This window comes from Danio aesculapii, chromosome 3, assembly GCF_903798145.1.
Source record: "Danio aesculapii chromosome 3, fDanAes4.1, whole genome shotgun sequence".
Classification (NCBI taxonomy): domain Eukaryota; kingdom Metazoa; phylum Chordata; class Actinopteri; order Cypriniformes; family Danionidae; genus Danio; species Danio aesculapii.
In genome coordinates, this window is record NC_079437.1 from 13,885,605 (window position 1) to 13,913,016 (window position 27,412).

The 27,412-nt window shown below is 34.3% G+C and overlaps 2 protein-coding genes across 3 annotated transcripts in view; both read right to left on the minus strand.

Annotated features, from left to right (window-relative positions):
* LOC130220925 (protein spinster homolog 1-like) overlaps nucleotides 1-15,393 on the minus strand; it is a 34,441-nt gene extending 19,048 nt beyond the window's left edge. The window contains 8 exon segments of the mRNA XM_056453197.1: nucleotides 977-988; nucleotides 6,271-6,415; nucleotides 8,701-8,953; nucleotides 9,103-9,186; nucleotides 12,470-12,581; nucleotides 14,485-14,539; nucleotides 14,621-14,728; nucleotides 15,342-15,393. Of these exon segments, the coding sequence (XP_056309172.1) occupies nucleotides 977-988; nucleotides 6,271-6,415; nucleotides 8,701-8,953; nucleotides 9,103-9,186; nucleotides 12,470-12,581; nucleotides 14,485-14,539; nucleotides 14,621-14,728; nucleotides 15,342-15,374 (802 nt within the window). The 5' untranslated portion in view covers nucleotides 15,375-15,393.
* Nucleotides 15,394-17,424: 2,031 nt separating this feature from the next.
* sgf29 (SAGA complex associated factor 29) lies at nucleotides 17,425-27,412 on the minus strand. Of its 2 annotated transcripts, XM_056450262.1 has the most exons (10): nucleotides 27,230-27,411; nucleotides 26,862-26,941; nucleotides 24,250-24,325; nucleotides 24,090-24,162; nucleotides 22,535-22,599; nucleotides 21,963-22,092; nucleotides 21,393-21,539; nucleotides 21,264-21,299; nucleotides 19,072-19,234; nucleotides 17,425-17,774 (listed from the first exon to the last, which is right to left on the minus strand). In XM_056450262.1, the coding sequence occupies exons 2-10, from the start codon at nucleotides 26,934-26,936 to the stop codon at nucleotides 17,658-17,660; spliced, it is 882 nt and encodes a 293-aa protein (XP_056306237.1). In that variant the 5' UTR covers nucleotides 26,937-26,941; nucleotides 27,230-27,411; the 3' UTR covers nucleotides 17,425-17,657. The 2 variants fall into 2 exon arrangements, with proteins under 2 accessions (XP_056306237.1, XP_056306228.1); XM_056450253.1 differs by having other exon boundaries at nucleotides 24,090-24,325; nucleotides 27,230-27,412.

Below are 27,412 nucleotides of genomic sequence, written 5' to 3' on the forward strand. Positions count from 1 at the left end.
TGATTTACCAAGGTACTGTAAAGCACTTGCTTACACACAAAAAAACAGACACGGTTTCCATATTTTGGTGAAAACTTTTTTTTTTTCATGGCAAGGTTGACATTTGCATGGAATTGCTCATGTATGACTTGAAAACAACATTAGCACTATTTGTTTGACTAGCCAATGTTGTGCTATGATAGTCATTGTCTGCTAATATGATTCCACGATTTACAATTTGGATTTTTGTGAAATTATGTTAGGGAGAAAGTCCGAATACGTTAATATAAAACCAACATCACCTCAATCTCAATTTATAATAGCCAACATGTCCGAACAATCTTTATCTACTTTCAGTAAACCGACATCGCAGATTGTCAGCTGAATCCAACTCAAAGCTGAAGCGGCTTTTGCTGACTGCTGACATGTGATGCTGCTGTTGACAAATATCAGTCTGGTTAAGCAACATGTTCGACTGGCAACGATTCCAGACACCAACATTAAAGTTATATTTCACCTGCTTATAATGTAGGAAAGGCTTAGAAAAGCTCTCACTGTAGTAGTTATATTAGTTTAAACAAATACATTTGCATATAAACATGACCAAAAAAGCAAGACATTCGATTACAGTAACCAAGAAACGACGTTTAATTTATCAGAGACAACCAGACATTACAAAACAAATATAAAAGAGCGATATATATCTTCGCTCAGATGTACCCGAGCTTTTATTTAGACATCGGTAAACACCCAACAGTCCTCATCTGTTGTTTACCTGGAAAATGCAAAGCGAAGTCAGAGGCGTCCTCAAACTTCTGCTGTGGACGCTGTCGGGGTTCGTCGGGGCTGTCGAGATGTTTCGGGCTGTCTTTACCTCACCTCTTGCGTGAACATGTTTGTACTGCAGTGGAGATACTTTAATCGAACCGTGCAGCCGACCGACTTAGTTTTGTATCTGATTTACAAGCTCAGCACGACGCCATATTGGTATGATGACGCAGGGCTTCCGCTGCAGTCATGTGATGCCCCTCCTCCTCCTCCTCCTCAGACAACTGTCAACCATGCTGTCAACACATGATTGTCAACCTCACGAAACTGTATTATTTTTGTTACACTGTACGCTTTTTATACTCATTTTATTTAATTTTATTTTAAGTAACACACAATTACATACGTTATTGTCAGGTGTACTATACATAGTACTCAAATTTTGTTACATTTATAAAAAGAAAAATAGCAAAAGACGCAGAGATATAACCTTCTTTAAATTAACCACAGAAGTGATTTTTCCCCGTTGTATAGATCTCAATATTTGCATCTATCCAATTATTTAAATTATTTAAGGTTGGTCCCCCTTGTAGATGATTGCTTTTTTTATTAAAGCATGCTTCAGGAATTTATTTTCTGCCATTACTGTATCTGGATTTACACAGCCAAAATTTAACAACTTACTTTCTAGAGGTATATCTCTTTCAAATATACAGTTGAAGTCAGAATTATTAGCCCCTCTGTTTATTTTTTCCCCCATTTTCTGTTTATCAGAGAGCAGATTTTCTCAACACATTTTTAAACATAAGTTTTAATAACTCATCTAACTAATAATCTTTAATAACTAATTTATTTTAACTTTGCCATGATGACAGTAAATAATACAGCTTAAAAGGACATTTAAAGGCTTAACTAGGTTAACTAGGCAGGTTAGGGTAATTAAGCAAGTTATTGTATAACGATGGTTTGTTCTGTTGACTATTGAAAAAAAAATTGCTAATAATTTTGACCTTAAAATGATTCATAAAAAATTTTAAACTGCTTTTATTCTAGCCGAAATAAAACAAATCAGACTTTCTCCAGAAGAAAAAATATAATCAGACATACTGTGAAAATTTCCTTGCTCTGTGAAACATTATTTGGGAAATATTTAAAAAAGAAAAAAAAAAAAAGCAAAGGGGGGCGAATTATTCTGACTTCAGCTGTTCAAAAGCCTCCTGTATTTCTTTCCAGTATTCTTGAATATACGTACATTCCCCAAATATTTGATAATGGTTTGCTTTGTTACATCCACAGTTACGCCATAAATTTGGAGGCTTGTTGGTATATTTGGTTGTTAGTGCTGGGGTTTTGAAATATCTAATAACGTTTTTCCAACAGTATTCTTTCCAGTTTAATGAACGTGTTGATTTCCATTGAAATTCCTATATATCTGACCACTCTTCATCAGTAAAGGTTATTCCACTTTCTGTCTCCCATTTTTCTTTTATATAATATGTGGAATCGGTTTTCATACTTCTCAGACTCTTATATACCAGAGAGACTATTTTGTACTTTATACCTGATCTGTGCACTTTTTTAATTAGATCTATCAATGGAATCTGATTGTCTTCGAATTTTCCTTTTATTTTCTAATTATAATAATTTTGCACCGGGAGATATCTATACAAATCTTGTTACAAAATTCTCCTTTAGTGTCAATAAAAATAAGCTTTTAAAGACATTGCCCAAATTTAATATGTTCCTTTCAGAATTTTAATCATTGCTGAATCTCATAAAACGTATTAATAATAACGAGAAAGCCTTTTCAAGAGTATGATGACATTGTTTCGTAATGGTTGAGGCTTTGTTAATATTATAATTTATTTAGCTATTTTTCCTAGTCTCTTCTACTTGTTATTACTGTGTTTTTAGGCAATTTCTATACTATGACGTTTCTTGCATTCAATAATGACAGATTTGTGCGAATAACTTTGCTTGTCATAATATTCATTATGCCTGTTTGTAATGTTGTGGTTGTGTAAATGAATAATTGATATATTTCTTTGTTTATTTAATGGAATTAATATACTATGTTTGTTTTTTGTTTCTTATTTAATATTTTGAACATCAGGGGATTTTATGGTATTGAGTTGTATTTATGCAGTACTTATAGTCCATTTATCACCTGTTCACCACTTTACTTTTAGATCTAACTGCAGATAGCCCAAGTGGCCAAAAATATGGATATTTATTGCTATAGAAATGCACTTTCTATGCTTTCTAAGAAAGAAATACATTATATCTGACACAATCAAGGCCATAAATCAAAACAAGTTTTCAATTTGAGGTTAAATCACACACATAAAGCATATCTTTAGGTTAGATTTATTTTGGGGAATACTCATGTTCGCACATTCATTCCTTTTCCTTCGGCGAATCGCCAACTATTCCAGCATGTTTTGTGCAGTAGATGCCCTTCCAGCAGCAACACAAGACTGGGAAACACCTATACACTCATTCACACAGCCAATTTAGTTTACCCAATTCAACTATAGCGCATGTCTTTGGACTGCGGGGGAAACCGGAGCACCCGGAAGAAACCCACACCAACGGTAGAACATGCAAACTCCACATAGAAAAGGCCCAGCCGGGACTCGAACCAGTGGCCTTCTTGCTGTGAGGTGACAGTGCTAACCACTGACCATTGTGCTACCTATATGCGCACATAAAACAAATAACTTTAGAAACATAATATTACCTTGAATGAGCCTGTACTTGTTTCAAAAAGATTTGTTTAATGAAATAAATGACTAATGTTTTTGTTTCTTATTTGACATTTTGAACATTAGGGGATTTTATGGTACTGAATTATATTTATGCAGCACTTGTAGTCCATTTATCACCTGTTCACCACTTTACTTTTAGATCTAACTGCAGACAGTCTATACTATTGAAAGGTATTGCTTTAAAAATGCACTTTTCCCATTTCATAAGCAATATGTATATTAAACCTGAGACAATCAAGGTCATAAATCAAAACAAGTTTTCAATTTGAGGTTAAATCACACCAAATTTTGGTTAGATTTTGTTTGGAGGCAGTGTCAAATGTTACTTCCATTGTGTTAATTCTTACCACCATCATCACAAGCATGACATTTTTCACCCAAAGATTGTTCAACCTCATAAAAGCATGTCGATATCATTAAAGGTTCAAGAAACCCTTGAGTACTTTTGAGATCTTAACAGATTTGTGTGTGTTGTTGAGTACCAATTAAGACAATGTTAGCACCTGTTAGCTTTAATTGTGGATAAACCTAGATAAATTTGAGCTTTGGTCAGTTCATTTCATCTAAGTCTAAAATAATGTTTGGGGCAGGATCAAAATTAGTGACGTAGCGCTATCAGCCTGTCCAGTGATGACGTGTGGGTTTCACATTATTATTCATAGCTGAGTTTTCTTATCCTATTAATATAATCACTAGTGAATCTGCATCTGTTGTTAGTCCTGTTAATTAAATGATTGTGATTTTTGTTCTGATGAATGAATTAAACTAATCAATGAGACATGATAATATAAGATCAGATTGATGTTAAATTAGCATTTGCTGCATTCAGTTCAGGTTGAAGCTTTTGTGACAAAATAACCTGAAAATTTTGTAATTATTTTTTAATTATCCTTAGAATACATTTTAATGTACTCACAAGGGTTAAACCTGATGTTATTTCATATATATATATATATATATATATATATATATATATATATATATATATATATATATATGTGGTTTATTATTTCCCAATTTATTAAATCAGTTCGATTAATAGTGATAAATTGTGTTATGTTTCATTTTACAGATAAAAAAACAGTTTGCTCTACTCAGAAGCCACATTGACCAATGTATGCAACAAAAACATTGAACAGAGTTGTTATTTTATCAAATTATTTTAATTGAAGTTAATTCTTTACATTAAAATAAATCAAATCTTAAATAGTATATACACAATGTAAAACTGTAAAAGGTCAAATGTGTATAGTTTATGTCAGTGTTTCCTAACCCTGTTCCTAAAGGCACATCAACAGTACACATTTTCAACCTCTCCCTAATCAAACACACTTGAATCAATTTATCATAACATCAGAAGAGACTCCAACATCTGAAGTTAATGGGTCAGAAAAGGGAGACATCCAAAATATGTACTCTTGGTGTGCCTCCAGGAACAGGGTTGGGAAACACTGGTTTATGTAACCCCTTTCCCAAAAAAAAACAGCGTAGACCATATTTATCCCAAGTAAAAATGTCTAACCTCCAGACAAACCATTTCATTCTTTTTGCAAACCACACCATTTTCACACCACATTGCATACTGAACGTGGCGCAAGTACAAAAAGGACAAACATCAATAGTTGCATGCGTTTAGGCCCAGACTTCAATAACATCACCGTCCTCCATGTCCAGCTCAGACGGAGTCTGATTATGGGAGACCCTTGACCCGTCAAAGAGGAATTTAGCCCTCCGTCTTGCACTCGCATCCAAGCCAGAGACATACTGCGACAGAATGGACCCGATAGGAGCAGTCTTTAAAAAAATATGAACACATATAAAGAGTTAGATCACCCAAAATTAAAGATTAAATTATTAACAACCCCCCCATGTAGTTTCAAACCTGAGACCTGTTTGTCTTCGGAGTAAAATTAAGATATTTTAGGTGAAATCGGAGAGCTCCCTCATCCTCCATAAACTGCAAAGTCCAGAAAAATACCAAAATACATCCTCAAAACAGATGATATGGCTTGAGTAGTACAAATTGCAATATTCTCAAGCTACAAAAATACTTTCTCAGTGTCAGTAAAGGGCACACGTTCATGTTTCACACTTATGACATATTAACTTTAATGTGCCTGTACTTGTTTCAAAAAGATAAAGTCATGCTTGGCCACCCGTAATATACACCTATGCACAGTGTTCATGAACGAGCACCCTATACTGACACTGAAGGAGGAGAAACTGTTGAATAATGTCATTATTTTTGTAGCTTAATAATATTCAGTTGAACCACTGAAGGCATTGGACAATGTTTTTGTTTCCTTTTCTGGAAAATGCAGTCTATGTAGGATGAGAGAGCTCTTAGATTTAATCTAAAATATCTTAATTTGTGTTACAAAAATAATCTAAGGTCTCAGGTTTGACACGAAATGAGTAATAAATAACAGAATTTTTATTTTCAACACTTTAAGCTCAATATAACATTTTTATAACAGAAAACACAAGCGTGAGAACATCTAAAAAGACATCCAGTACACACCTTGTTCAGTGAATACTCCTGCACAGATGATTTCTCTTTGCCTTGCAGTCGCACAGTGATGACATCACCTTTGTCAGTCTCTTCTTGTATATTTTCGGTTACTACACAATCTGAATACAGCAGAGATGAAAAAGAGATGCGCGATTCGTTAAATGTCTCCATTAGAAATTCAATTCAATTAAATTCAAATGCACTCTGATGAATCAAAAATAGCCACTGCCTTCTATTACCTACCTATAATGTCAGCTATGCCGAGGCCGAGCTCACTGACTGACAAGTGAACGGGAAGATCGATATCTTTCTTTAATAACAGAATTTGGCTGGAAGGGACATTGAGTTTGATGGCCAGTTGTTCCACAGCTTTTCTCAAAGGAGCCGTCTGCAACCAAAAGTCAAGTATACTGCATTAGTTTTTATTATATTTTTTATTATTTAATCATGCATAGAATTATTTTTTAAATTATCGTTTTTGTTTTTGGATCCAAATCAATTTGAATTTCTTTCTTCGGTTAAACACAAAAGAAAATATACTGAAGAATGTTTGAAACCTGTAGACATTGAGTTACTATTGAAAATATGAACAGCTACTGGTTCCAACATTCTTCAAAATATATTTACCCGGTGGGTATATATATATATATATATATATATATATATATATATATATATATATATATAATTTTATTTTCTCAGTGATCCAATTCAAATTCATGTGCCTTTGTAATCTAAGCAAAATAAATTTGTGATTTCTTTAAATTTGTGATTTCTCTGATGAAGTGTTTACTGGCACATGGACAGGTTAACCTGCTACTCGCATGAAATCAACCAATAGCAAACCAGAACAATCCAATCAATTCATGATCAACAAAATTAAGACCCGCTCTACATTTTTATGATTGACAATTCATTTCACATCAGAGAATACATCCCAAATAGGGAAGACTTTCAAGAAAGACACAACTGTTTCTTCAATACTTGATCTACAAACATTAGCTCGTACACAGCCACTGGGTGCCTTTTTGAATATTGATGCCTGGCAAATATGTACAATAATGCCATCAACAGGCAACCAGATGACAAATGGCACATAATTAGAGCAATCAGATCCAGATTAGTCTTACAACGGTATCAAATATTCTTGTTGTGATTAACTTGTGAAGCTTTTATTCACAGTATTATTGATCCAAGCTACGGAAAACATTAACAGGTATAATTACAAAAAAAATTCTCTGTGTATTACTTTATTGTTTATACATATTCAGAGTAAACAAAATTTGCACCCTTATTAAATTTCAAAAGGACTAGAAAGTAGTACTTAAAAATTAAAGTCGTTTTAGTAAATGTTAGTGAAGGGTAAAATTATCAGTGAGAAAAAGCCAGGTTTAATTACAGTTACTATGTTAATAGTTAAAAATATAGTTATAAACTATTTCATAAAAAGCGACGTACAATTGAGGAGGCATTCGGCAACAAGAAGAGGCAGTAAACAAGAAAATTATACTGTTACTGTTAAGTAACAATTAGGTGTTAGACTAAGTATTTTTTTTTAGAAAAAGAAGAGTTTCTACTGGTGATTTGTCAAGCCCACTCACCCTCAGTTTTGGGGTTGTTGTGTGGTGAGATGGGGAGAGAAGAGGGGTATATGCATGTTTGTTATCCTGACAGAGCTTCCCACAGGTTTGAAATATACTTGCAGTGGTAGCCGGATTGAAACACACATTTTACCCACATCACATAAATAATTAACTATATGCAACAAACAAAACATAATTTGATTTAACACAATTTTTTTATTATCTGTTATAAACGTTTTCTTTTCAATGGGTTAAGGTAAAAAAAAATCTGTTTAAATAAATAGAAAAAAAAAAGAGTTTTACCCATTTCTAATGGTGTACAAATATTCTGCAGCCAATTAAGATGTAATTTTGTCCTCTTTGAGTATTTAGTAAAGTTTTTCTGAGTCGTTTAGATTAAAGAATTAATTATTTAATGTCTCTCCTGCGGCTGTGCACATAATATTAACCACAGCTTAGAAAACAAAAGCAAAACCAAATCACGGACGTTTCAGTAGATTTAGAAACCCCGGCCAGACTCAAAAGGTGCGGGTCTCTGTGGGTCTGCAGAGCACGTGAGACTGTCTGTGGCACAAGCAGTATGAAACGGGTAGGAGAGAAGATATTCCACTACTTAATCGCTTGCGGATGTTTGTTTATATTGGGCGGAGACAAAACAAAAGTGTGTGAAAAGATGATAATAGTAATAAAAAATACCGTGTCACTAAATATACTTGGGCGGCCGTTAATATACCTAAGCAACCCACCCATATAAAGTCTATGTGTGGGAAGCACTGCATGATATATATAGAATTTTTGAATATTGGCTTGTCTAATCCAGATTAGAAATGAAAACAATTGCCCATTTTTAATAGGAATGTACCCAAGCAACATTGCTCAAAAATCTGAAGGTGTACCACCTTAAATTGATCAAATCGTCTGTTCTTCATGTTAAATCAATGCTAGACGAACTATGACTTTTGCTCTTTGGTTGATTTGATTTGGTCGTATTGCCCTCATTAATAAGTCAATGTGGATAAAAGTCTTTTAAATGTAGTAATATAATGTTAAAGTCATATCAAACTAAACAAAAAACAAACATTCCACTTACAGACAGTATTGGGATTTTGTACAACTCTGTTCTGCACCGAAACTTTAATGAAATCTCTCTCGCAGAGTCTCTGCCTTCAGGATTGCAGGGACGACGTTTGTGTTTGCTGTTAGATGAAACGATGATGATGTCATCATCGTCATCATAGTCATTGACAGGTGAAGGGGAGTTTCTGTATTCGACGACAGGGTCTTGAGGCTCAGGGGACATACACACAAGAGAGCCGATCGCATCCAGTTTCCTGTTGATTTCTCTAAAACAGAAATGAGGAGAAAATAACCATGTCAAATCAGATTGCTTATTTCTGGCCTATCTAGCTGTTCACAGAATGCTAATTATTAGTCTTCGCAAAAGCAATAGAACATTAAAGACAGAATGAAAAAAAAAAATGTAATTACTCACCGCATTTTTTGGTTTGCCCGCCTGCTCCGTTTCATTGGTGGGCTGCATGATGGAGGAGGTGGAGAGGGGGAACGAAGGATTTCCCTAAAGTTGAATAAGTCAATGATTTAGATTTAGCTTACTTATAATCAGCTAGATATTTTTCATTTTGAAGCAGCTGTCATAATATTAGGACTTTTCACACTTAAAGGGCACATAGGTTACTCATAGCTTTTTTCATATTTAATACAAGTCTTTTGTGTCCCCAGAATGTAAAGTTTCAGCTCAAAACACCTATCAGATTATTTATTATAGCTGTTTGAAGTGTCTATATTATAGCTGGAAAAAAGTTTTTGCTGTTTTTTTGTACTGGGCCTTTAAGGCTTGTCCTCCCCGCCCACCGTTCCAAGTGCCTGTCAGCAATCGCTGCCCTCGGCTGCCTCAGGAAGCAGATCTCATGTAACGTGTGTGAGAAATACTACAGTAAGAACTTTAACAATCAGTATTTGATGCATTTTTTGTGGATTTGCAACAATGAGTCACACACAATGTCATAACACACACACACACACACACAGCAAGGACACAAACACATAGCACAGACACATACACACACACAAATGTAGCGCAGACATACACACACACACACACACACACATAGCTCAGACACGCAGACACACAGAGAGAGAGAGAGAGAGAGAGAGAGAGAGAGAGAGAGAGAGAGAGAGAGAGAGAGAGAGAGAGAGAGAGAGAGAGAGAGAGAGAGAGAGAGAGATAGCGCGTTAAGCTTTGCACTCATTTTGCACGCATATGTGACATGATACTGGTAATATCCAGTGCTGTATAGATATCTCTTAATGTACAAAATAAACCTGATTTAACGTCCACAAACCGCGATTGAAGCGTCTTGCTTTATAATTGTTCTGACACGCGGGTGTGCTGATGAAGTAAAGCTAAGCTAAATCGCTGTAATTCATTACACACATGCACTGTTTTAAAACATTTTAAACTTGTGAAACTCACTCTTGATCACCTTTGATGATGATTGATGATCCTAGCGAACTGAACACACCTTTTATTCCCGGCTGTTTTGCGCTTGTCCTCTCTTGATTATATGATTATACACGTGACTACCGGACATGTTAATGCACAGCTGTCAATCAATATTGGTGGGCGGGGGGACCGCACTCCTACGTAAAGTTGCGGTCGATCTGAAAACCGCTCCAATTGGTCCACCGTTTTTATGTTGGTAAATTTGAAAAAAAAAAAAAAAAAAAAGGACTGGGTGTGTTTATTTCTCCCCAATATGACAGTTTATACACTATACTTACACACATTTCTGTCCAAACAGCTTGAAAAGTAGATTTTTCACCATAGGTGCCCTTTAAAGGGACAGTTCACCAAAAAATAAAAGTTCTGTCATCGTTTATTTATCCTTCACTTGCTCCAGACTTGTGTTTCTTTCTTCTGCTGAACACAAGACAAGATATACAGAAATATGTAGAAAAAAAATCGTTTTCCATAGTATTTTTTGTTCCTACTATGGATGTCAAAGGCCAACATTCTTCAGAATAGGGCCGCACAATAAATGGTTTTAGCATCGGCATTGCAATGTGCAGATCTGCAATAGTCACATCGCAGGATTCTAAGAAATTACAAATGAGTTTAAACCATTTGGACAAGAAATTATGAAGTTTGCCATTAGCAAAGAATAACTGCGTTCCATTTATTTATTCATACAATAAAGACTATACTGTGCTATACTTGATTATTGACCTTCTGTACCTCAATACTGTTAGAATCAAAAACCATACAGCCATGTTCTTTCCATTTGTATCTTTGTTGTATTGTTTTTATCTGTTCTTCAATATTTTTTTTTATTTTGTTCATTTTATGCAGATGCATTCCAGGAAAAAAATCATCCCAAAAAATTTCCAAATAGAGATTTGTGAAATTTTGTGAAATTATATTCATATCGCAATATGTATTGCAGAAAAACATGTCAGTTTTTTTACAATATCGTGCAGCCCTACTTCAGAATATCTTGTTTTGTGTTCAACAGAAAAACAAAGTTCATAACAGTTAAGAACCACATGAATGTGATTAAATCAGGGTATATGTAGGTTTCTAAGAGTTATATTTAATAGTTTTTAACTAAGAGCTTTTTAATACCATGCAGAAAGAAATTTAAGGCCAATTTTTTAGTACACAATTTAAAAAACTATTTAACTCACTTAACATATACTCACAAAGAGTGAATACCACAAAACTTTCTTTGAACTGACTAATGATAATAATTTGGATGCAGCAGCTGTATGTACTGTATGTGAGAGAGTAGATCTAAGTATTGTTGGTGTTTTCCGACAGGTTTCCTCAGCCACTGTGAATTTATTTTATTTTTTTTTACATTGCATGCGAGTCTCTAAAGCTAACAGGTCTTAACCATGGTGGAAAATTAGAGTTGTGTAACCAGATTTCATAAAAAAAAGTGCACTTCTTCATTTACTAATGTACGGGTTGATGCAGCTGTAATAAGCTATTATAGAGCAAAATCCCCATGAGCAGGTATTTTAATTGGGTTCCACCAATTTTGTTCTGGGTGACTAATAAACAGATAATAGGACATTAGCCATGGCAACTTTAAATCAAAACAGAAACAAAATTTTCTTCACGGGGTTGGTTCGCTTGCATTAAGACCTTTGAAATGTGCATTTAACACATTTTAAAATTAATTAAGGACTTAGTTTTGGACTGTGGAATTTAAGACTTTTTAAGGATCTGCACACATCCTCTAAATGGCAATTTCAGTTTTGAGAAAATTCTCACTTTAAAACTGTTAACCTATCGCCATTTTAAACCCTGAGTAAACTGTGTTATGCTGGGTTATCTTATTTCACACTGCTCATATAAACCCAATTATTCCTGGATATTCATTAGCTGACATAACCCACTGTACTGTAAACCCAGCATTAATGTTATTTGCAGAGTCAGTGTCATTGATTGGACAAAAATAGGTTGTGACTTATCTACAAAATAGCTCTAGTGTAACGTATCCTCATATTACATGATGCAGACCGTACTAGCAAGTTTTGGACTATAATGGAAAGAGGAAATTGTGTACTGGTGACACGGTGGCGCAGTGGGTAGTGATGTCGCCTCACAGCAAGAAGGTCACTGGTTTGAGCCCCAGATTTGTCATTTGGCATTTCCGTGTGGAGTTTGCGTGTTCTCGCCGTGTTGGTGTGGGTTTCCCCCATAGTCCAAAGACATGCTCTATAGGTGACTTGAATAAGCCAACCCAACAAAAGTCCAATTTGTCTTTGGTGCATAATGACCCTTTAATGCTTTTTATATGCAAAAGTGAACTTAAATCAGATGATGTGCTTACTGAGGTTCAGTCTGTTCTGGCTCCTCCTCTGAGCTACTCAGATCAATACTGATTGGTGGTTTCTCTTTACGGGGTGGGGAAGGAGACCACAGAGGACCACCCTTTTCCTCTTCTGCAACGAATAAAGAGAACATATGCACAGGTGTTACAAATAGCCTAAAAGGCACAATACTGTTCTAAAGTTTGGGGTCAAAAGATTGTTTAACTCTTTATAGGACACTCATTGAAAACCTCATTGAAAGTCTTGAACGTATGAGTTTTTAATTAAACTGCAGTGAATTTTAATGATGTTAATATAGATAAATTAATATAGGTACCCAATAAAAGATTTATGTTTTTAAAAAATGTTTTATGGTCATTAAAACAACATACTATTAAAAAACAAAAATAGCAACACTGTTAAATATTACTACTTTTAAATTTACAATTTTGTCTTTTAATATATTTTAACATATATTTTATTAATTTGAGTGCAAAGCTGAAGTGTTAGTAGCCATTAATCCAGTCTGCTCCAGTGTCACGCACAAAACACTAAGCACTATTCAAGAAATATCACAGTTGCTATACATATTAATATACACTCTTTATTAATATACTCACTTTATTAGGTACACCTGTCCAACTTCTTGTTAACGCAAATTTCTAATCAACCAATCACATGGCAGCAACTCAATGCATTTAGGCATGTAGACATGGTCAAGACGATCTGCTGCAGTTCAGGAATGGGGAATCAGAATGGGGAAGAAAGGTGATTTAAGTGACTTTGAACGTGGCATGGTTGTTGGTGCTAGAGTATTTCAGAAACTGCTGATCTACTAGAATTTTTACCCACAACCATCTCTAGGGTTTACAGAGAATGGTCTGAAAAAGAGAAAATATCCAGTGAGCAGCAGTTCTGTGGGCACAAATGCCTTGTTGATGCCAGAGGTCAGAGGAGAATGGCCAGACTGATTCGAGCTGATAGAAAGGCAACAGTGACTCAAATAACCGTTACAACCGAGGTCTGCAGAAGAGCATCTCTGAACACACAACACGTCCAAACTTGAGGCAATGAGCAACAGCAGCAGAAGACCACATCGGGTGCCACTCCTGTCAGCTAAGAACAGGAAACTGAGGCTACATTTCACACAGGCTCACCAAAATTGGACAATAGAAGATTGGAAAAACGTTGCCTGGTCTGATGAGTCTCCATTTCTGCTGCAACATTCGGATGGTAGGGTCAGAATTTGACATCAACACCATGAAAGCATGGATCCATCCTGCCTTATGTCAATGGTTCAGGCTTGTGGTGGTGTAATGGTGTGGGGGATATTTTCTTGGCACACTTTGGGCCCATTAATACCAATTGAGCATCGTGTCAACACCACAGCCTACCTGAGTATTGTTGCTGACCATGTCCATCCTTTTATGACCACAGTGTACCCATCTTGTGATGGCTAATTCTGACAGGATAACGTGCCATGTCATAAAGCGCGAATCATCTCAGACTGGTTTCTTGAACATGACAATGAGTTCACTGTACTCAAATGGCCTCCACATTCACTACATCCCAAAGGTGCTCTATTGGATTGAGATGTGGTGGAATGGGAGATTCACATCATGGATGTGCAGCCGACAAATCTGCAGCAATTGCGTGACACTATCATAGTAATACGGACCAAATTCTCTAAGGAATATTTCCAGTACCTTGTTGAATCCATGCCACAAAGGATTAAGGTAGTTCGGAAGGCAAAAGGGCATCCAACCAGTAAGGTGTACCTAATAAAGTGGCCGGTGAGTCTATATAACATAATACTTTTTTCTGGATGTTTTGATGAACATAATTTACTTAAAAAGACTTTAAGTTTGATCAAAGGTGACTCAATTAATGCCATTTATAATCCTAACGCACTCTAGCTGAATAAAATGTCTTCCAAACAAGATTAATACTAACTGACCCCAATTTTAAACATTACTGTATAACATGATAGACAAACAATGGCACCATTAATAGAGGTCTTTAAATGTTTTGATACCTGTAAGACTGGTGTGTTTAAAGATTTCAGGCTTCAGATTCAAGGATCTGTTAACCTAAAACACAATAAATAAACACATTTGAATGATTTGTTAAGCTCTCAAAGACTTTACGTTAAACAGCCAAGAAATTCCCACCTTGTTGGAGTAAACAGGTACTGTTTGGATGGAAGAGGCGTCGATGATGCGGCGGCGTTTGGGAGGTTGTTTTGGAGGGTCTGACACTGGGACATCACTGTCTGATACCTGAAATAAGCACACATTTGTACTCTCGTGGTCTTGTTTTGGGTTTAAATAGATGGTTTAACAGTAAATCAAGTCGCGCTAACAGTCACCGCTAGCTGTATTTCCGTAAAGTTATCAGAATAACAAAATTGTTGCAGTTTTTTTCACCAACTTGTGTTACAGTTAGATTGTTAAACTGTTTGGTAAACAGCATAAAGCATTATTTTAAGAACATTAGTAATAACTTATATTTAATAACTTAACGTTAAATTAGATTTCTGAAAATAGGTTCTGAATATAACGTTACACCTGAACATCCGCATCTAACGTTAAATCTGACTTTACAAAAAGCTAATATCTTAGATTATTAGCTAAATAAAGTAGTAAGTAAAACTTTAATTTGACCAAAATCAATAATATTTCACATTTTTGTATTACTGTTCATTAATCAACTGATTAAATTAACGTTAGCTAACGTTACCGTGCTATCACACAATATGTAGTTATACAGACTTGACATTTAGGGTTGTTTTCTGTCATTTAGCCATTTAAAGACCGTTTCAGGTTAAATCACAGTGTACGAACAGCAATAAATCAAACTCAAAACTGAATAACTGTTTTAAAGAGAACTCACCTTTTCAGCCATAGTCCTTTTGTGCGCGCTCATTCCCGTGCGCGCTCTCGACGTGACGTCACAGAACAAATTTTGGACTTAAAAGTCTCCCGACTCTCATGATAAACATGTAGTAATAAACCTATTCCTCTAATTCTTCAGCAAAGAAATCGTATTGTCTATTTCATTGGGCTGCCCTAATTAATATAGACTGGAAAAAAGCTTGGTTGTTGCCTCATAAATACTCACTTCCTAATAAAACGAAAGAAACCCACTTTAAAATATTGCATCAAATACATAATCATTTGTTTCTAAATATGTTAAAATTCCTAATAATTGTACATTTTGTGGTAAGGATGATAAAACTTTAATACAGTTATTTTGTATGTGTGAATTTGTACAGAATTTTTGGTTCAACCTGTATCATTATTCAAACACTCCTCCTACCTTTGCACAATCTTTTAGTTTAAAAGAAATTATTTGTTATTACTCAGATTCTGCACATAAATCTAAAGAATTTATCTTCAACTTTTTTTATCTTGGTTGGAATTTTTTTTATATACATAAAAATGCATGGCTTCAATCTCTACTTTTCGACATTTTCTGATTGAAGTTAACTCGCTGCTCAAATCTTTCTGTATGTGTTACAACAAAAAATGTGTCAGATTCTTGGTACTGTATGAAGAACTGTTGTCTGTTGACTCTAATTTGAGTTAGATAGCTTTCCTGTAATGCTCTTAATTTATTTTTTTAAACACTTTTATACAATTGTAATTTACTTACCCCCTTTTTGTTTGGTTAGCTAATGTGGCTTGTATTTTCCCTCTTTTGTATCTCTCTAATATTGATCTCCTGTTTGAGGTTGTATATTTTCATTCTTGAGTAAAAAAAAAAAAAGAATGATCTCCCTTTAAAATAAATCCTTATTTAATAGGAATTGGTACAATAATGATATTATATTGGTGAAACAGTTATTAAAAAGTAATGGACAGCTTTTTAATTATTGTGAATTTCTCAATTATTACAAGATCCCCTATAACTGCTAAAGAATTTGCATTATCATTGGATGCAATTCCTAGTGGACTTGTTCAGCTCTTATTTGGTACTATGTCCTCTGAATCCAATCTTTACATACTAATCAGTTAATTATCCATGGTGTGAAAATTATAGACAATAAGTTTAACAACTTTTACATTAAAAAGTTATGCAGAACCACATTGTTGCCTAAATGCAAACCTTTTTAGAATTCATTATTTGAGCAGATTGAGTGGAAAAAGTTTGGAACTTCCTTAGTAAATCCTGTCTCACCAATAAAGTTGAAAAAGTGACAAACAAATTTATTTAATTTAGCCAGTGAGACAAGATGTTAAAATTTCTTTTGAAACATGGAATCTGCGTGCATTTTTGTTAGAGGAGGAATCAATACAACACCAGTTTTTTTTGAATGCACATATGGCCAAATGTTTTGTTTTGATGTTGAATATCTTATATTTAAACTTGCTAAATATAAAAATTCTGTTGTTTTGTAAAGAGATTTTTTTGACATACAATAATAATAAAACTTTGTGAATTTTTTTGTAATTTTATATATCCCCTGTAATTTAATTAATTTATTTTTTTGTTTTTATTCGATATTGACTTGTTTCTTTGATGTAAAAAAATTGTAAGAACTGTATCCCTCAATTTTTTTTGTATGCCATTTGTTCTTGTTATACAATAAAAAAATTTAAATAAAAAAGTCTGCCGACTCTGTCAACCATTTAAAAGTTTCATATTTTGTTGATGAAATCATGCAAATATGTAATAGGGCACAATGAGTTGTATAACTATTTTGTAAAATAAATAAAATTACAATAATAGCTTTTATGCTATAATCTAAAAGTGTAATGTTTATTTTCAAAATAACAATAATAATGTAATTCAAGATCAATGATGTAATTAAATATATTAAAGTATTATACAAAATAATTAAAAAAAAATTTTACTGATTGACATTGTTCGAATTATGTATGCCTGAATATCTGTCGTAATGTTTGTTTTGTTTTTTACTTAAAAACGTGTATTATTTTACTTTTATAGAGTCCAGACAAATTATTTCTGTGCCTTTAATTCAAACAAACAGGATTTATTTACTTTAGCACAATTCATTTGCATTTAGATCCACAAAAACAGCGTAAAAAGATGCAGTATAAAATATACGGCCCAGCACTATTTACATGTTAACAAAAAAAAAGAGAGACCAATGCACATTAAAACAGAACAAACTCTCAAAATTCAGTTTTCAATCACACCAATCATGCAGGCTCTTTCTGAACATCCTGCTTTTGTACATTTCGGTCACTTCTTCTTGTTCTCCTTGCAGGCCACTACATATCTCTGGGCTACGTTGAGAGGTGGAGAATAGCCATCAGCATAAGATGTGTCCTCAAACAGAACAGAGTAGTCATCTTGAGGCTGGAAAAAGAGGTCAGGTGTGTCAAATAATAAATTCTTACACAAATGATCTAGTGATGCCATAAAACCATAATCATTATTCTCTAAGAGACATTAAATGCACCGTATTCAATTTCTGCAACAAGAGGGTGCAAATTCACAACAAACAAATGCATAGTTTGATTAAGCAGTGACTGAAATTATGGGAGTTGTGGTCTTCATTACATCCTATGAGACTAAAAATCATGATAGATGAACTAAAGTATTCAATGCAGCACTGTTATGCTGTGTTCACACCAGATGTGGAATGCGCGTCAAGCGTGAATAATTTACATGTTAAGTCCATGCAAACGCGCGAATAGACATCCTGCGGCGCGAATGACGTGAATTGCGTGGCACGAATTGAGCGTTTTGCGCATTTGACGCGAATCGATCGAGTTTAAAAATCTGAACTAAAGCGGACATTCGTTCCACAGGACCAGTCAGGAGCTTGCTCTTATGAGGGCGTGATTGTGACATAGTGCCTGTTGTTGGTGTCCCGAGGGAAATCCCACAGCCGACACCGACAACAGTTCATCAAACTGGGCTCGGCTCAGTCAGAAGCACCCCTGAAAGCCTCCATCATCCAGGTTAAGTTTCTGGAGGAGTTTATGAGCTCACAGAGCTTGGTGCACCTCTGAAAGGTTTAGTGGACTCAGACTCGACCCTAAATGTATCAACGCTGTTTTTCAGCCTTCATAAAGCACATAAACACAGTTATTTTCTCAATAAAATCCATGTTAGCCATTTAGCAACGAAGCTAGAGTCACTGGGCAGACAGAAGCCCTGCCCATCACGCGAATCCGCATTTGTTGTGAAGTGAATTTGACGCGCAAATGAAACGGGATTTGACGCACGAATGAAGCGATTAAACCCAAATGGTCACGCGGCTATATACGCACGAATATCGCGATTTATCCGCGTGTTCCGCGTCTGGTGTGAACACAGCATTACAAACCTCAGTCGAGCACCGTTTAGAGTGATAACAAATGTTCAAGTCTTACCCTACACTCTAATTAGTCTATAACCTGTTTCACACAGCAATACCAGTAATTTGCTGTAAAATTACCAGCACAACTTTACCAGTAAATTGGAAAAAAAACGTGCCCTTAATTTACTGGTGATGCTACAACTTCTCATTCTGGAAAATTACCAGAACAAATTATCCACTATTTGTTGAAAGGGCTTGTTCACACACAATCTTTTTACCATAATTTACCATTAAAGTCTGTAAGTGAAATAGGAACATTTTCTCTAGTTTGAGTCCTGTTTTGCTCACCCGATGTGGCGGTGTGTGGATCAAAGCTCTGTAAAAGCAGGTGGTCTGTGGATAGAGAGCCAGAACCAGCTGATCTTTACTGAACAGGGCCTCTGGGTCCGTCTCGGGGTTTGCTTTCCACTGTGGGAGTGGTATTATTCTTCTGCGACTCAATGTGTGTCTCCTGAATACAACACAAAATGAGTAAATAAAGAACAATATGCAGGCCTTTATTTGTCACTCTAATTAAATGAACTGCTATTTAAAATTTGGGGTCAAAATAACTTTTAAAATATTTTTCAAAGTATTAGCTTATGCTATTCACAGCTGGATGTATTTGATGAAAAACGCATTAAAACATAATTTTGCAAATATATCAGAATACATTTTTAGCAGCCTTTACTCTAGCCTTCATCATAGAGCGGTGGCCAAACATCATTTGAGAAATCAATTATGCACCGATTATAAGATTTTCAAAATGCATCGCTAATTCTGTCTTGAATCGATTATGAGCTTAGTTTTAACAGTAGATGGCGCTGTATAATTTACAAACACGTGTACTCTGCTTACATCCAATTATTTACAAATATCACCTGAACATAAAATAATCGTTACTAAAGTTAAGAAAGGTGTAAGCAAATTACAAGAGTGTTTATAGTGAGGTGTTTACATTAATCTTACACACAACTTACATGATACAGCCAAATGTAATATAAACTAGGCGAGCACCATCTGCTGTTAAATACTAAGCTCAGCAATAGAGCTGAACAATATTGGAAAAATCTGATATTGCAATATTTATTTATTGGCTTGAAGATGAGCTGTCTCATTTCTAGTCCAGATAGCAAAAACAATCTTAGATCAAGTAAAAATATTTTGTTTTCACCTTCAGAAGAAATAAGTCAAATTTAAGAGTTTTTTCTTTAAAACAAGCTAAATTTTCTGCCAATAGGTTAAGTAATATAATCTTGTTTTTGCTTTGAAATGTTGATAATTGAACTAGAAACAAGACAAAAATGAAAGGAAGAGAATTTATTTATTTATTTTAATTTGGATAAATTCTGTATAAATAGTTAAATGCTATGAATCTTTGTTACACCTCCAAACATCATACATTTTTGTGCACAAATGTCTTAAACTCTCCTAAAATGATCAGTCACATGCAGGCCTGAAACACATGCAAATGATAAACCTTCACTTTATTATGGTAAAACTCTATAAAACACTATAAATCACGTGTTCTGTGGCTCCTGGTCAACTGTAATTCAAACTAATATCCTGCGATGTGACTATTGCGGATGTACACATTCCGATATCAATGCTGAAACTATATATTGTGCAGCCCTACTTGGAATCAATTCAGAAAATGGCATTAACGAGTTTAAATGTTAATTTTAAATGCATCGATGCATTTAAAAAAAATTCTGAATATATATATATATATATAAAACATATGCTAGGAAATATTTTTATGGAAACTAAATATGTATTTAAAAATTTTACTTTTAATTTACTTTTAGTTTCAGCTATTTATTTAGTTTACAAAACGTGTATTTTGAAGTAGCATTTAACTTAAGAGTCCTGTAGACCATGCGACGAACTGATTCTCCATGTTTCGCTTGTAATGTCTTTTTAAATAAATAATTATTTAGACCTATTTAATTATTCAATTATTATTTATGTACAATAATTAAAATATAAAATGAGAAAAATATAACCAACAAAGAAAATGTCAATGAAAAAGCTTATTTATTGACTGTCTTAATCCTATCACAATAAAATAACTAAAACGCGGCTTTATTTATTTGTGTATGTATGCTTGTACTTTTATTTGAGTTGTCTATTTTATTTAGTTTTAATTTCCAAAATGAATCCTCATTGCACTTAAGTTTACAAAGATAATAAATCCCTTCACATCCCGTCCCTTTGTGGCATAGTCGCAAACTGCTGTTACCCCTAAAAACACATTCTTAATCCCTTAATACCACTGCGGCGCCACATTTTGAAGTGTCACCCACTGTAACACTATAAATGCCTTTATTGTGATTTTCTTTCATCAATTTCATGAGTTCTTCCTGAATAAAATGATTGAAAGAAATAATTCCATAAGAAAAACATTGTCTCACTGACCCCATTTAGACCCACAAAATCTAGATATGGGTGAAAAAAAAATTAAATGTACAATACAGCACAGAAAATGGAACTGTACGTACTCTTTACCCTCTTCATCAATATCATCGACCTCATACCTGAAAAAAAAAAGCCATCATGATGCCATGCTATCATTTAACACATATAAAATTAAATAAGCCAATCGCTGAAATCAACTGCTAAATAAATACTTGTTGGTGGAGTGATTGTAGCTGACAACTTCCGCAAGAATCCACTGTTCATCACCATCCACAGCCTTCACCCGAGCTGCCACTTTGTCCCCCTGCTTGGCCACATAGTCGCTACTTGCAGGTATAGCACCGCAAAGAGGTGGAGGACTGAAAGAGTAGGAAATCTTTAGTGACATATAACAATTAATCCACAAAAAAAATGTATTATAAATATTTTTAGGGGTTGTTATTTTTTATAGAACAGCGCAGTAGACTAAAGGGGCAAAAATTATATAGGGACACATAACAATTCATCACAAAATAAACATTTCTTTATTTATTAATATTATTTGTAGTTTTTTTTTTAACATTTATTTTTATAGGTGGAGTGGTGGGTATTTTTATAGGTATGGTGGAGACAGGAAAGCAAGGGGAGCAGAGAGAAGAAAAGGATCGGAAAAAGGGCATTAAGCTGGGACTCAAACTCGGGTCACTGTATGCACATCAGTGCTATGTGTCAAGGCACTAACTAGGCTATTAGCACTGACAACATTTCTAAAATGAACAGAAGAGGCAGGTGCAGGATGGTACCTCTCGCCAGGTTTGCCGATCCATAGCGGAAGTGTCATGGCTGACTGTTGTAAAAGGGTCATGAGGACTCCTCTGCGCATGGTCTTTCTGGGTGGGTCATTGTCGCTGTACACTCCTGCCATTCTCGCAGCTGCAGAAAGAGAAAAAAGAACTTCAAATCACTTTTAAGAACTTTTTTAAAGACTCTTTGCATACTTTAGGTTTCAACTGGTAGCATTGGCTGTATTTTAATGTACTAAATACTGACCGTAAGAAACTAATCTTAAACTAAAACATTATTTATATACTGAATAACAATGCTAATCCAGCAGAAAGCACCTATATAAATGCAGATATAACGGTGTTGCCTTGATTACATAAATAAACAAAGCAGCGTGATGTCACATCTAGCAAGCTTTTGTTGATATATAAATGTATATAATAAACATTAATAAATAATATATAATAAACATAAAATAAACATTAATAAAGTCACATGATCAAATTAAGACAGATCAAATGGTGTAAGTGAAGTGTCAATAGGTTTCCACAATTGCCTGATGCGTCTTTATGAACTAACATCCTACACTCACCAATCCTTCTCTCCTCCAAAAGAGATTTAATTTCAGCAATTTTGTCAAGCGCCCGGCGAAGTATACTGTGGAAGGGATGCAGATAAATCAGACCATTTAACACTGTAAAACCTGACTTCTAAAGAAAAAACACATTGATTCAGATTGAGGAAAAAAGGGTGTGCATTCCGACACAGTTGTTATTCATTTATATGGCCAAAAAAGCATGATGAAATTCTAATAGCTTGCATCTAAACAATGAGATCTTTCCATGTATAGCTGACTAGTTACATAAAATGCATATAATTATGAGTTGTTACTCATATCTAGGCCCACACAGAATCTGCAGATTTTTAGCCCATCATTGAGTCTATTTATTTACTTGTGTAAATGTGTTTAATTTATATTTGTTCAGTTTTTTTTTATTAATTTCACAAATATTATTGTGATATAATAATAGTAATATTAAAATGTTCATTTGATTTCTGTCTTTTTAGTAGATATATTATATGAGAGACTTGTTTTGTTTACCAAATAAGTGGATCTAGATCAGGGGTGTCCAAACTCGGTCATGGAGGGTCAGTGTCCTGCATATTTTAGTTCCAACCTCGATTAAACACACCTGGACCAGCTAATCAAGCTGTTTTTAGGTATACTAGAAACTTCAGGCAGGTGTGTTGAAGGAAGTTGGAGCTAAACTATGCAGGACACCGGCCCTCCAGGACCGAGTTTGGACACCCCTGATCTAGATGATTTGCATTGTAAACATTAAATAAAAGTTAAAAATTAATTTTTTATTTCATATTTTACATTTTTAGTTATGATACTCCTAAAATCATTCTGCAGAAATTGCAAAATGTCCACAGATTCTGTCTGGCCCTACTCATACCTTAATCATATACTTAATAGGATTGTATTTAAGATTAAAACAATATAATGCAAGAGAGGCACAAATGATCATTCCTCTAAAGCCTGATATATCATATTTGATGCTCAAGTATTTTCTAAAAAAATATTTATTAATAATAGTGCTGATTATATTTTGATTAATCGCATCCAAAATATATGTTTGTTTTAACTTATAATATCTATCATGTATATATAAATACATGCATGCATATATTTGAGACGTTTATTTATATTTGGACATAACATGTATATTTATGATACAAACGTGGTAAGTAAACATGTACAATAAACATAATCAGGTGTTTGTTTTGCAATATTGCTAGCCCTTAAGACATCCCAACTGCTGAAAAAATACTTAATATACATAATTTTTGTTAATACCCTTGTATATTGTTTTAGGTATAACGCTGTACTCCCCTGTTTAATCAATTTAAAGAAAGTACATTTGAGAAACTTGGGCAAAAGTACCACAAGGTGGAGCTATATAGTCTTACATTTAAGGCATTTTCAGTTCAAGTGAAAGAAAACAAGTGAATAGAAAAATGTCAAGATCTGATGCTCATGTACCTGTTGCTAAAATAAAATTAAAGTAAAAATGCATCACTTGCATTAACATACATCAGTGCATCAAGAGAAACCAAACGCAGCAACATTCACTTTAGCTTACCTGCATTCTGCTTCAGCATCTGCTTTAGCTGTGGTGTAAAGACCCCTCAATTTAGTCCGATAATATGGAGAAGCTGAGCAGGAAGACATAAGCACGTTCAATGTGGAGCAGATTAAATTCACAAATCTGATTACACCCTTAGATTCATTGTAGGCCTTACTTTTATTTTCTGTCTGCATCCTTTCATGTGTTTTCTGGATGTTGAGAAGGTTGTGTTCGCTTCTTGATCGCTCTTCCTGTGAGTGTTTTAGAGAAATGAGGATGTAAATACCATATGAGGGTAAACTGAGCAGAAAAGAGCGTTTATGCAGTAATTCCATAGAAGTGTTCAGTGAAGAGCTCTTAAAGCAATGCAAAATTAAAATACAATCCCCATTTACTCCCATTCAAGTCAGGTGGTTCTAAAATTGTGCGAGTTTCTTTTTTTCTGTTGAACACAAAAGAAGATATTTTGAGGAATGTTGGAAAACAGCAGCCATTGACATCCATAGTAGAAATGAATCATACTATGGAAGTCAATGGCTGCCACTTTTCAGCTTTCTTCAAAATATCATCTGTTGTGTTCAGCAAAACTCAATTATGTTTAAACAAGTGGTGGATGAGTAAATGAAGACAATTTTAATTTTGGGCTGAACTTTATCTTTAAGAGAACCATTTATTTCTTAGTGTAAAGTACATTTTAATAAGCAGGAGATTTTAAACTGGGGTCTGGCAGGTCACAAGGGAATGCAAGAGGGTGGATGGAAATGTGCTAATGTAAAAAGTAAATGAAAAATTATGAATAGAAATTCATTCATTTATTGTCCTTTGGCTAAGTCCCTTTATTCACCTGGGGTCGCCACAGAGAAACGAACTGCCAACTATTCCAGCATATGTTTTACACAGCGGATGCCCTTCCAGCCACAACCCAGTACTGGAAAACACCATACACACCCATTCACAAACATACACTACGGCCAATTTAGCTTAATCAATTCACCTATAGTGCAGGTCTTTGGACTGTGGGGGAAACCGGAGCACCCGGAGGAAACCCACAAAAAAACGGGGAAAACATGCAAACTGCACGCAGAAATGCTAAATGTTCCAGCCGAGACTCGAACCAGAGACCTTGCCGTAAGGCGACAGTGCTAATCACTGAGCCACCATGTTGTCTTCATAAATACAAATTTATTAATAAAATAAAAATAATATATACATTAAGAAAAATAATACAGCCAAAATGGGATTCAAATAATATAATAATTGTGAAAGAATTACAACAAAAATAATATTATATGGAAAAAAATTATATCAAAAATTATTAAATTCAAAGGGGCAATATCAAAGTTGATCCAAACTATAACATTGTGATTAAAATGTGATTAAAACATAAATACAAATTAGATAACTAGGAATCATTTTATTTTAAACAAGTAAATTAAATACATAAATGCTGATCTACAATCAGTAGAACATTTTAACCATGTAACTTAACAGAAACTAAATGCTTTCCAAAAACTACTTTTATTTTACTCCAAATAAACATTTAATTTTAGCATCATATTTTATATATTTTTATTTTAAATATATATTACAGTTTTTCTCAGTTGCTTTGGTCCATTTCTGCTTTGAAATTCTCAAAACTACCTGTTCAATCTTCAGATCATTGTGTCACTTGTACACATAAAAAAGCAGTATCTCATTCATTTGAACAAGTTGCAAATGCTTTTGTACATCCATGCAAATGGCTATGTGCAATTCTCTGATGTTTCCTGCATTATCAATTGCTTATATCATGTTAATCAAAATGTATTATTTTGGTCTCTGTTGAATAGTCTCACCCACCACAACATTTAATCGATTGTTTATGGCATACGTCTTTACATGCAAAATGGCTGAAGACCTCATAATATATTGTCATTATGCATTTTTCTATACATTTTTATTAGACTTTTTGTTCTAAATCTATCTACAATTGGTACATTTCTCGCAGATGAATCTTGGCTTTTTCTATTAAAGATGCATCTGAAAGGAGATTGTCCTATGTTCACATTTGTACTTTTTTTTTGTACAAAATCTGGCAACAAATAACAGTACAAACAACAAAAAATAAATAAATGAATTAGCCACAGTTTGCATCAGTCATGTTGTCAATATAGCAGTGTACTCTGTAGGGCTGTTCTAAGTAATTTGACTGTCTAGTTTTGAGAGATGAACTAAGGTTTTTGCAGGTAATCCATGGTGTTTTGCTATTTGTACGTGCTGTTTTGAGAAATGCACTTACTGTTTTGCAAATTTCAATGCTGATCTGAGAAATATACCAAAGCAACTGAGGACAAACTGTAATAACCCAATATTATTTTTCATATAAACTGGATAATAGAAGTCCCTTGCACAGGACTGATCAGATTTAGGGACTATGCACCTGAAATACTGAAAACCTTTCATCTAAAATTGTGGTAAAGTTGGTTTTATATTTGCACATTGGTGACATCTTGTGACACACTCCTTATATTGTTTACCATAGTACTTTTGAATATTCGGTCTAAAATATCATCCAAGTATGACTTCAAAACAACATTAGCACTATTTATTTGACTGAACAGTGATGTACTTGTAGTCATTGGTTTCTTATATACCAACTTTACCTCAATTCATCTAAATGTTTCAGAGATATCAGAAATTCTTCACTGAACCATCAATATTAACAAGGAAACTTTATTTTTTATAGAGTGAAGTGGTTATTTTCTAAAACATATAAAGCCATATACTACAGTGATGGTGCAAACTCACCTGAGTTTGCTTTATGAGCTGATGTAACTCATTCAGCAACTCAGCGATTTTGGTGTCTGCCGAGACTAAAGCCATTATACCTGCAAGAAACGTCATATTAAATTAATTAGAATGAATAAGACTGGAATTAAAGCAACCATCAAGAAGATAAACATATAGCTTTTGGCTATACTTTTGTTGCTAAAAGTGACTGTGTATAAAAAGTTAACGATACTACACACATTTCACAAATGCACCAATGCAATAATGATAATAACAATGTATTTAGCTGTACGTGTTATTCGTGTAGCTGATATCCACATGCATAACAGACCTCAGATCACGCCCTCCCCACGCACCCAGATTAGCAAGAAAAGCGCGAATCTCACCTTCAAACACACAACTGCGAGATTCTCTCCAGATTCACCTTGCGTATTAGTACACGAACTACAGTCGAAAATATTAATTTATTAAAGTTTCGCTTTCCTTAACGAATTTTAAGCGTTTGTTTACGCTTTCCGATAATTTGTTAGCTTACTAGCTAGGCCTCGTACGGACACAGTGAAGGGACA

What these genes read in the sequence shown, in the direction of transcription:
- sgf29 (XM_056450253.1), bottom strand. Translation starts at nt 26,936, where the DNA reads ATGGCTTTAGTCTCGGCAGACACCAAAATCGCTGAGTTGCTGAATGAG. An exon ending in AGCTCATAAAGCAAACTCAG is followed by an intron (nt 24,326 to 26,861) that starts GTGAGTTTGCAC and finishes AAACACTCACAG; the next exon opens with GAAGAGCGATCAAGAAGCGA. An exon ending in GATGCTGAAGCAGAATGCAG is followed by an intron (nt 22,600 to 24,089) that starts GTAAGCTAAAGT and finishes TCCCTTCCACAG; the next exon opens with TATACTTCGCCGGGCGCTTG.